This window comes from Thalassophryne amazonica, chromosome 10, assembly GCF_902500255.1.
Source record: "Thalassophryne amazonica chromosome 10, fThaAma1.1, whole genome shotgun sequence".
NCBI classification, from domain to species: Eukaryota; Metazoa; Chordata; class Actinopteri; order Batrachoidiformes; family Batrachoididae; genus Thalassophryne; species Thalassophryne amazonica.
Window position 1 is genome coordinate 17,962,640 of NC_047112.1, and position 12,201 is coordinate 17,974,840.

The 12,201-nt window shown below is 40.4% G+C and overlaps 1 protein-coding gene across 1 annotated transcript in view; it reads right to left on the minus strand.

Annotated features, from left to right (window-relative positions):
* The window catches only part of LOC117518389 (discs large homolog 1-like protein), a 331,339-nt gene that overhangs the window by 98,617 nt on the left and 220,521 nt on the right, over positions 1–12,201 (minus strand). The window contains exons 12-14 of the mRNA XM_034179498.1: positions 7,549–7,681; positions 4,261–4,417; positions 918–1,020 (exon numbers count right to left, since the gene is read on the minus strand). Coding sequence (XP_034035389.1) covers positions 918–1,020; positions 4,261–4,417; positions 7,549–7,681 — 393 coding nt within the window. The remainder of the gene's footprint in view (positions 1–917; positions 1,021–4,260; positions 4,418–7,548; positions 7,682–12,201) is intronic.

Here is a 12,201-nt window from a genome sequence, read left to right on the forward strand (position 1 = left end):
AGTGTCTGCCTCAGACAGAAAGGCACAATATCAATGCAGACCAATACACAAGTACATTTAAACATTCATCTTTCAGCATGATGGATTTCGTTTCCTTTTGCTACTTGCATGAGCTTCCAAGACATTTGCATAGCTGCTGGAAAAAAAATCATTACAATCTGATAGTGCATTCCACATCTTAATCGACTTTCCTTCCCTAAACTCTGAAAGCATATTCAGGCTCGGCTTTGAAAGCCAGTCATGCACCACATAAAACTCATCCATCCTCCCACCCTGGACCCACCTCAGTTTGTATACTGGACAAACTGGTCAACCAATGATGCAGTATTCTCACCCATCAAGAGACTAAGGACCCACATAAGACAATAATCAGGTAATTATTGACTTCAGGAAAGTCCACACCCAACATCTCCCACTGACCATCAACGGAATTCCTGCAGCACCAAATTCCTGGGAGTATTCATCACGGAGGACCTCTCCTGCAAGACCAATACACCATGACTGAGTGAGAAAGCCCACCAGCACCTCCACATCCTCCTGGAGCTGAACACAGCCGGAGCCCATGTACCCCCTGATGTGCACCTTCTGTCGTGGACACAGCACTGAGAGCATCCTGACCATCAGCTGCTCCGCTGTCAGCTGCACGCCTCTGCGGTGCACAGTGAGTGCAGCTAAGAGCCTCACTACCCCACCTCAGGACATGTAGAATGTAGCACAACCTGGGCACTTCCAGAAAACCTCCCAGTGATGTGACAGCATGTGCGACAAGATGGGATCCATGAAGATACAAGGGATTACCAATGCACATCAAAGTTTGCAACAGAAAAGTTCACCAAGATCATGACAAGTTCTTCAAACCAGAATGCATATTGGTGTAAGAGAGAGCGGCGTGTTATCCTGCGTTGTGTGGCACTCACCTTCTGGTCTGTACTGTGCTACGATGGTCACAGTCTGTCCTGCGTTCTTCAGAGCTGCTGCTGCTTGCTCGTGTGTTGCACTGGACAGATCCACACCGTTCACCTACGCACGCACACACACGGACACACAATGTCAGCTTTGTGAGCATGCACCGGTGCTGCATATTGCCACTTCTGCCACAAGATGGTGACTCAAACACACAGACAGACCTGCAGTCTGCAAAGTAATGCCTGTCTGCAGCAGTGACATATTACGTGGGTTTATCGTCATGGATTAATAGTAACAAATGTATGAAACGCAGCATGTACTAGCTGACAATCACTCTGTTGTGACCAGTCATTGTTTTATATGTGAATTTTACAAAGGGTTTTTTCATCTATAAACTGATATATTCACTCAGAAATCATAACTGTCACTCTGCAGTAAATCCTCTGAGCAATAACGACTGAATTCACTTTAGTGGAACAGAGTCTGAGGTGCAGCAGCACTGTGCAGACGTTTTAGGCACATTCAATTTTTGATTTATAAGCACATCATGTGGTATTTCATGAAGCTTTTATGATCCTGTTAACTGTTTGTGTTTATGCACCAAGCAATACATCCACAAAGATGTTTGGAAATGAATGAAACTGACAAACGTGCTTAAGCGCACTTGTTACCAATTTCAATTATGCACAGAATGATAAGATTATTCTCTGTAACATACGGTGCATCCGGAAAGAATTCAGAGCACTTCACTTTTTCCACATTTTGTTATGTTACAGCCTTATTCCAAAATGGATGAAATTAATTTTTTTCCCTCAAAAGTATACACACAATACCCCATAATAACAATGTCTTTTTTTTTTTTTTTTTTTGCAAATTTTTTGCAAATAAAAAATACTAAGAAATCACATGTACAGTACATACATATTCACAGCCTTTGCCATGAAAATTGAGCTCAGGTGTATTCAGTTTCCACTCATCATCGTCCACCTGGAGTAAATTCAGTTGATTGGACATGATTTGTAAAGGCAAACACCTGTCTACATATAAGGTCTCACAGTGGACAGTGCATGTCAGAGCACAAACCAAGCATGAAGTCAAAGGAATTGTCTGTAGGCCTCCGAGACAGGACTGTCTCGTAGCACAAATCTGAGGAAGGGTACAGAAACATTTCTGCTGCTTTGAAGGTCCTAAATGAGCACAGTGGCCTCCATCATCCCTAAATGAAGAAGTCAGGATCCACCAGGACTCTGGTCGCCCATCTAAACTCAGCGATATGGGGAGAAGGTCCTTTGTCAGGGAGGTGACCAAGAACCTGATGGTCACTCTGTCAGAGCTCCAGCATTCCTCTGTGGAGAGAGGAGAACCTTCCAGAAGGACAACCAGACGGAAGCCACTCCTTAGTAAAAGGCACATGGCAGCCCACTTGGAGTTTGCCAAAAGGCACCTGAAGGACTCTCAGACTGTGAGAAACAAAATTCTCTGGTCTGATGAAACAAAGATTGAACTCTTTGGTGTGAATGCCAGGTGTCATGTTTGGAGGAAACCAGGCACCATCCCTACAGTGAAGCATGGTGGTGGCAGCATCATGCTGTGGGAATGTTTTTCAGCAGGCAGGAACTGGTAGACTAGTCAGGATTGAGGGAAAGATGAATGCAGCAATGTACAGAGACATCAATTTCAATTTTAAAGCTGCCTCAAGGTGCTTCACATAAGTAAGGTCTAACCTTACCAACCCCCCTTTAGCAAGCACACAGGCGACAGTGGAAAGGAAAAACTCCCTCTGCTGATAATGACGAAGAAACCTCAAGCAGATCAGACCCAGAGGCATGACCTACTGCTTAGGCCACTGTAACAGGCATCGTATTCAAGAAGAATTGAGGCTGTAATTGCTGCCAAAAGGGCTTCAACAAAAGTATTGAGCAAAGGGTGTGAAGACTTATGTACATGTGATTTCTTAGTTTTTTATTTTTACGAAATTTGCACAGCCTTAAAAAAAAAAAAAAAAAAAAAAACTTTTTTCATGTTGTCATTATGGGGTGTTCTGAGTAGAATTTTGAGGAGAAAAAAAAAATTAATTTCATCCATTTTGGAATAAGGCTGTAACATAACAAAATGTGGAAAAACTGAAGCACTGTGAATACTTCCTGGATGCACTGTGCGTGTTCAGTAGGTGGCAAGCAGGTATATAAGGTATTACATGAGAAAAAAAAACTCCCAAAAAGCAACAACTTGGTTTTGGATTGATGTTTTGCTTCATTGTTAACCACAGCTTACTTTCACTATGTGTCCTTACACTTTAGAGACTTACATAATGATAAAATCTAATGTTTTTGAGTCATCATGTTAAGAGTTTGGAAAGAATGGGCTCATCAATCTATAGTATCTACGTATTCATTCACTCACTGCATTTTACAGGGTCTATCTATACAAAATGCATTTGTATCAATTTTTAAGCTCATGGAAAATACAGTTAAAAAGCAAAGTTTTGTTCAAGTTCAATAAATGCATAATGTTTCCAAAGCCTTTGTGATGTTAAAATTTATTAACAATTAGGATTCCTACCACAATCAAATAGTTTTAATTCGAGGTAACATTACCAAATGTTTCTATCTAGTACATCTCCAAAGAATTTTAACATTATCAATGTACGATGTCAAATCCTGTTAATTAATATTCCTTTCGTCTCGCATGGCTTGTAAAAAATCTGAGTCAGTGAGTGAGTATCTGCATTCTTTTAGATACAATAACTCCAAAACTAAGATTGGCAGCATCATATCATTTACCACCCCACGTGCTAGTATGGAAGAGATGATGTGATTAACTTTAGATCAATATAGGTATTGAATAACATTTTCAAATACTGATTAAGTGACTTTAAAACTGTAACCTGACTGGCTAGGCAATTGTTCTTTTATCTGCACTTATGAGTGCCTGCCACATGCACTTAAGCATCTGCTATTAGCTTGGTGCACACCTGGCTGCTGTCTAAATATGCTCATATTACTGAACCACTCCTCAATTATAAAGAAAAGAAGACCCAGCCCAGAAAAATTAAATGTCCAAATTCAGGGTGCAAAGTTTGAATATGGGCATTGCAGAGATAATTGAGAAAGCTTTGGATAAAAGCTTATTTTTTTTTCTACATCAAAGTTGTACAGGAGAAGAAGAAATTTCAAATTTCAAATTTTCATCTGGGGTAAACTGTAACCCTGGCTAGTCTGAGGGTGGTGCTGCCACGGCTCTTCTTCTCTGCCACATTTTTGCCTCAGCCAGTTGAACTTTGACTCACGTTTATTGTACCTCACTGTCACAGTTTATTAATGCGGTACTGAACCCTGACATACTGTGTCATACCGACAGGATGCGGTCTCCCTTGCGTAGCTCTCCACACAGATCAGCTGGACCTCCAGCCAGGATGAAAGAGATGAAGATTCCTTCTCCATCCTCACCTCCTACAATGTTAAAACCGAGACCCGTGGAACCCCGGTGCAGCACCACCCGCCTGGGCTCCCTGCAACCAAACACAGAATACAAACTGCTGGAATCCAACTTTACAGCACAGCACAGCTGATGTTTTCGTTCCTGTCAACATCTCAAAAGATGAATGACCACAATTTGTGGAAAATAATGGAAGTACAGTAAATGTGAATTCTCATTTGAAGCGTGACAGCAAAAAGTTGGATTCCATATAAAAAATAATTTTTTTTAAATCCTCAAGTGACCGAGCTATTTCAGTGACTAATATGATTTCAGTGACTAATATGACCCCATTGACTTTGTATTAGAATACTTCTATATAAATTATTGTTTTTGGGTTTGTCATATTCATTGCACTATCTAATAAATTTGTCCATCATCCTTTTCATCCTCACTCTGGGCATCAACAATCAGTCTCAATGCTTGTGTAGCTGTAAATCTTACTATTCTAGGTCTTTTGGCGTCCTTGCAAAACAATAAAATATATGATAGAGTTGGCAAATTACAATACCATCTGCAGCTATGATGTCAAAAATCTCATAGATCTTCCCAGGGGGTCATAAGTAACCCCGCACCAGTTTGGATTATAGTTGCCACACGGATGTTTTGATCCTTGCAAAATTCTATGAACAAATAAATGCAGGACAAATAGATTGACAAATTCATGATAGGACATTTTTTTCTGATTAAAATTAGAAAAATGGTGCACAAAATGTATGTCCGGGGTCATAAATGACCCCACTCCGTGCTTGAGGGTTAATGCATTAAAAGGTAAAAATGTGCTCAACTGCAGTCTGTGAGCAAAAATGAACAAGAGAGGATGAGACGGTTAGGCACTAATCAAGTATCATGTTGGCCAAGAGATGTCAGTGTTGATCTGTTTTTGTTGCCTGTGTCCAAATAGTAAAAAAAAAGCTATGCTGAAGTCCTGAGAGCAGGAAAATAGAGCTAACTTAGAAAGTTAAATTAAATTAAGATAAACACAGCAAACAAATGTCAACATGCATTAAACATAAGTGATGGCAAATCAGTCCTCAAACCAAAAACATTTGGAAATTCAAGAATTCAAGAAGATGGCTATATATATATATATATATATATATATATATATATATATATATATATATATATATATATATATATATATATATATATATATATATATGAAAAAAATGGGAGAATAGATGCAGTTTAGCTTCTTAAATGTGAGAATGTCTTTACTTTCAGTTTTATAAATGAGAAACCTGCTGTTTTGGAGAAAAAATAAAACCATTTAGATAATGCCACACATAACGTATAATCCTCCGTTTGTGTGAGAATCTACGTATGGAAACTTTGGAAGAAAAGAACAGAGCAGATATAAAAAATGATCAATCTGCAATGACGAAATCAGTCCTATTCTGGTAACCATGGTGACGCCCGATGACCAGACCCTGCGATCTATGTATTTAAAAAGGATTAAAGGTCACTGATCACCAACGTAGACAGAATTTATGTACGTAATATGAGTTTTATAACTTTCACGCTGTCGGCTGCACAGGAAGGTGCCTAAAACTTTTGCACACTATTCTGTGCAGAAGGTAAAATGCTCATATTGAGTGCAATATTTAGACCCACAGGGCAGCACGGTGGCTTAGTGGTTAGCACTGTTGCCTCACAGCTAGAAGGTTGTGGGTTCAATTCCAGTGGCCTTTCTGTGTGGAGTTTGTTCCTCCGGGAGCTCCGGTTTCCTCCCACATCCAAAGACATGCGGGTTAGGTGGATTGGAATCTTTAAAATTGTCCATAGGTGTGTGTGTGTGTGGGTGTGTCTGTGTTTGTTTGTCTATTTGTGGCCCTGCCACAGACTGGCGTCCTGTCCTGGGTGTACCCCGCCTCACGCTCTGTGACTGATGGGATAGGCTCCAGCCCCCCCGCGACCCTTAATTGGACTAAGCGGTAGAAGATGGATGGATGGATGGATTTAGACCCGCATCATATTATTTTTAGCAACATAATTGCTTTGAATGGAACACTGTTAATCTTACTGCACATTTGATTACAGTCGGAAACGTAGAACAGCATTCACTTGAGCGCACACCGCGTTCTACCTGCACGTCGCTCTACATTTACATCAATGTGAGACACCGGCATTTAGTGGCTGACGCCAACATCAGCAACAAAACCACGACAGATTTGTTGAACAGGATTCCATTTCATAATGTTCTGTTGGGGTGTGTCCAGATTTATCTGAGGGGGTGGCCCCCGGGACGCACTGATTTATGCAGAGGTGGCACGATGACATTACAGGAGCCAACTTGTTCAAATTCAAAAAATACAAATATTTTGATTTAACATTGATGATCCGTAAGCTGTCATCAGAGTGATAGTAAAATTATTTTTCTATGTACGCTAACTCATGTGACACCCAACCCACATGACTAGAACTATATAACGCCTACTGTTCCGCTACATATATAATTAACTCATTTCTTATCAAAGAGTTCAGTTCTAATTTAATTCCCGCTTCTGACAGACAGCCAGTCATTGTTTACAATAATGAGGTGGAACTTGGGGTGGCCAATCAGATTTCAGGGGTTTCCTCCAGACCCACCCATGTATTTCTTTTATTCATTCATTCATTTTCTTATACAGGTCCAGGTCACAGTGGCAGCAGACTAAGCAGCAGACTAAGCAGCAGACTAAGCAGCCCATCCCACACTTCCCTATCCTTGGCCAAGTCCTTTAACTGTTCCCGGGGATCCTGAGGTGTTCCCAAGCCCGCTGCGAAATATAATTTGTCCAGTGTGTCCTGAGTGTTCGCAGTCGGATGTGCCTGGAAGACAATAGGGAGACGACCAGGGGGGCATCCTCACCAGGTGCCCGAACCACCTCAGCTGGGTCCTTTCAATGCAAAGAAACAGCAGCTCTACTTGGAGTCACTCCCTAGTGCAGCAGATAACTGAAACAATCCTGCAAATGGTGATACAAGCATCAAATTTGGCACAAATACTCCTTAGACATTACGCTTTTGAAATAACCGATTAGCCACCTGAATTTTCAAGAGGCAGCCAGGTAACCAGGAAATGAACCCATTTTTGAAAATCCGAATGCTGGAAAACAACAGGTTTTGTTTGTATCAGTCCAAGCATGTCAAACGTGTCTTTGTGTTCGTGACATTTCTCACCTGGTGACGTCATCTTCCCCCATCATGGCCCTGGGCAGGGGTGAGTATCTTGGTGTGGTCAAGGGGGCGGGGCTTACAGACTGGCTGCCGCTAATGTAGGGGCTTACATGGTTGTCCTGGTGTGGTGTGTATGCTGGGAAAAAAGAAAGAATTTTCTCTTTATCTGAGATTATAAATGTACTTTGAACCACAATGATCTCTTGCCTGACTTTAATGACATACACAAACTTGATTTTTTTACATTCCAAACTGCTTTCACTCAGTAGTTATGATTGCAGTGTAAAACTTAGTATCAAACTTAGTGATGAGAGGGGCTTTTTTCCCCCAGTTGTGCTGACTATTTAATGGCGTAATTTGCCAGCTGAGAGCAAAAAGTTTTCTCCCATTACTTACAAATAGCACTAATTAGCCTCATTTTATTATGCACTATTTAATTTGATTTCTGTGACTATGTAAAAACAGCCATAATTTACAGACTAATGATCATGATCATGTGTCAATTTGTTATTTGTGAAGCTTCTGATGGATTGTTTGTTGCTGTGACGCCACTCTGAACTTCACACGGTTGTATACGCTTCTTTTATTTCTGTTTAGCACTCTTCTGGTTATTAACAGTGGTGGGCACAGATAACCAAAAAATTAACTTTGATAACAGATAATCAGATAACTGAAACGTTATCTTTGATAAAGATAAACCGATAAACCACCTAAAAATGTATCGGAATCTACAGATAACCGATAAATTCCAGTATTGTTTCTGGTATATTTGTATATGGTATATATAAGTTTGAAAAAACTTAACTTGTGATTAAAAATATCATACAGTGTCTGCTCATCTTCAGGACGAACACTGCCATGAACTGCCATGAACACTATTGGCCAGTAGATGGCAGTAGAGACTGTGAAAACTTGCTAAAACAAAATTCCAGATAATCCATGTCTGTTACATTTAAGATGCGTGGAATTTAACAAACGCAAATACAATAACGTCTATAAACCCAGAGAATATATTCACGAGAGTTTTAGGCACTAGAGTGTAATGCTGTTGTCCGTGGAGCCTGATCAGAGTGTCTGAAATGCATTTGTCCTGTCGTGGACATACTGAGATTACCCTATCCAACCCATAATGCACTGCTGGGCACTGCATGTCCACACTAAAACCTTAAAAATTAGCACATTACTTTTAAACTAAAACATATATCTGATCATTTCAATTTATAAAACTTCAGACATGACAGTAATTTTAAATAACTTGTCCAAAATTAGTTTGGTTAGCACTTGAACCATAAGTTAAAAATGTATGCCTCTGGATGACTTGGGTGATATTGCCAGCATATCAGTATGGTATTAAAGGAAATGATTTTTTGTGACCAGTTCTTCTTTGCCTGCAGAGGATAGAACAGTTCATTATAGAAGCAGCTCTTTTCTGTTTACAGAGGGTGGAACCATACATCTGTTAGGAAGCTTGTAACAGGTAGGTGCTCAACTGAGTTTAAATTTTAAAAATGTTTGCTGCTGTTCAGCTTTGTTTACTATGTTATTGGTCTAAAAGTTATAGGACAAAAATTTATCGGAAGATAATTAGTCCGATAATGGTTTTTAAAGTTATCTAAAAAGATAATACGATAATGAAAACATTATCTTTGATAACTGTTATCGGATTATCGGAACTGTGCCCACCACTGGTTATTAATTGTATCTACTCTGAACGTTATTTAACAACAGTCCTGTTGTGAATTGCTAGCAGTTAGCATTCGCTAGCGGTTAGCTTTCGCTAGCTAGGTCGACCCCTCCCCTCGTCGTTACTTTTTATAGCTGTTTCTTTTTTACCTGTTTAATACTTCTGTTCGTTTTTCAGTCGAACTGCTGTGAATAAAATCTGTGTAAAATCTTAGGAGCGGCTAGCATTTTCGCTAGCGGTTAGCTTGCGTTAGCTATTTCAGACCCCTGTCATGATTTTTTCATTTCATTTTTTTACACTCCTGTTACTTAATTAACTGTTCAGTGTATTTTATTGCTGCTGCTTTTTTACCTGTTTAATACTTCTACTAGTTTTTCAGTGTAACTGCTGTGAATTTTAATTCATTTATTTGCATCTGTGTGAGCCTTAGGAGTGGTTAGATTATCCATTACTGGTTAGCTCGTGTTTGCTTGGCTACATTCTTGAATATCTTAGTGCACAAGGTACACTACTAATTCTACTTTACACCCTCCGTAAATCCTGCGTGATGTTGGAAGATAGGGTGGCTCTCTTAGAGAGCCGTGTCCGTAAGTTAGAGCAGCTTCTTAGCTCAGTGGAGTTAGATGTTATGGGCACTCTAGATGAGGTTAGTGTTGGGCCGGCTAGCGAGCCCATTAGCATCAGCTTAGAAACGCCGGCTGTGGAGGATGGCTTTCGGACTGTGGCAAGGCGGAGGAAGCCCCGTAGGGCTTGGTGCCCGGTTGTGGCACCCCGGTCACACTCGCCAGTGCGAACTGTGAATCGGTTCTCCCCCTTGGATTTGCCTGTTATAAATTGTTGCTCTTATTTATAAATCTAGGTTTAGCTTATTAGCTAGCTGTTGGGGGTTACAAATATAACTCGTTTGAGCATCTGATTCTCCGCTCTGCTCGGGATATTACACATTGCCAAGGTCAGAAGAATAAAAATCAGTCGTATTACTTTGTCACTGTATATAGGGCTCCTGGCCCATATTCTGAATTCTTAGATGAATTTGGTGCGTTCATCTCTAATTTGTCAACAAGTGTAGATAACATTCTGATCATTGGTGACTTTAACATTCATATAAATAAGCCTTCTGATCCCCTCTACAAATCATTTATGGAAATTGTGGATGCATTAGGATTTCGGCAATGCATTCGGGATTCGATGCACATTAGTGGAAATACCCTGGATCTGGTTCTCGCACGTGGTATTGCTGTCACGAATATTGACATCATGCCTCTTACATCAGTGGTGTCTGATCACTCACTTATTAAGTTTACAGTTTCGCTGCCGTGTTTAGTGGAACAACAACCTTATATAGCATTACAGCGATGCATCAACTCAACAAAGACTGAACTCAAAGCAAGACTGCCTGATGTCTTAGCCTCACATTTGACAAATACCCAGTCAGTAGACAGACTTGTGGATAGTTTAAACTCAGTGCTCAAAACGACACTCGACATGATTTCACCACCTGTGTTGAAACCGCGCTCCCCCAAATCACAGTCACCTTGGTTCAATGATTATCTGCATGGCCTCAAGCATAAAGCAAGAGGTCTAGAACGGAAATGGTGTCGTTCAAAATTAGAAGTATTTCACCTTGCGTGGCGTGATGCTATCTTAGACTATAAGCATGCACTATTGGTTACAAAGCAGACCTATTACTCTGATTTGATCAACAAAAACAAGCATAACTCAAAGTTCTTGTTCGACACGGTGGCAACACTTATGCATGGACAACCAACTGTAGTTCGCTCTCCTTTTACAGCACAAGATTTCCTGGATTACTTTTGGAAGAAAATAGAAGACATCAGGTTAAACATATCCCGGCATGCCTTAACCCAGCCACTACACCCTACTATTGAGGTGGGCGCCACTACTGAGGTATTACCTAGATTTACAGAATTTGACAGTATCTCACTAGGCATATGCTGACAAAACTCGTATCGTCAACAAAAAGCACAATTTGTTTATTTGATCCTATACCAACAAAACTGTTTAAGGACCTGTGGCACACCCTTGGGCCGACTGTGCTGGAAATTATTAATCTTTCTTTAACTTCTGGATCTGTTCCTAAATGTTTCAAATCTGCAGTGATTAAACCATTACTTAAGAAACCTAATCTTGACCCTAGTGTATTGAAAAACTATCGGCTGATATCAAATCTATAATTTTTCTCTAAAATTCTGGAAAAAGTGGTGTCACAGCAGCTCGCAGGCTATCTTACTGAGAACAATCTCTTTGAGCCAATGCAGTCTGCTTTTAGAAAATATCATTCCACAGAGACGGCTCTCACTAAAGTTGTGAATGATCTTCTGCTTACAATGGATTTGGACACCACTACGGTTCTGTTGTTGTTAGATCTCAGTGCTGCATTTGATACAGTGGATCATCATATTCTACTTGATAGGCTGGAAAATCATTTTGCGATTACTGGGAGTGCCCTTGCATGGCGGACGTCATACTTGACCAGTCGTTCTCCCTGTGTTTTGTACAGTAACACTACCTCTAACCTTAGTGACATGAAATTTGGGGTTCCACTGGGTTCTGTCTTAGGCGCCCTGCTTTTCTCCCTTTATATAGCACCCCTTGGGCACATATTGCGGTATTTTGGGATTACCTTTCACTGCTATGCAGATGATACTCAGTTATACAAGCCGATAACTGCTGGTAATCTCATTCACATAAAATCCTTAGAAGATTGCCTTGCAGCAGTGAGAAGTTGGATGTCTAGAAACCTCCTACTTTTAAACTCTGATAAGACTGAAATGATGGTTCTTGGTCCAGTGAGACATCGGCATCAATTTGACCAGTTAACGCTCAGCCATGGCCCGTGTGTCATACATCACAATGACAAAGTGAGGAACCTTAGGGAAATTTTTGATCCTTCGTTGTCCTTAGGCCTCCACATTAGAAATATTACTAGGACTGCTTTCTTACACCTGCGA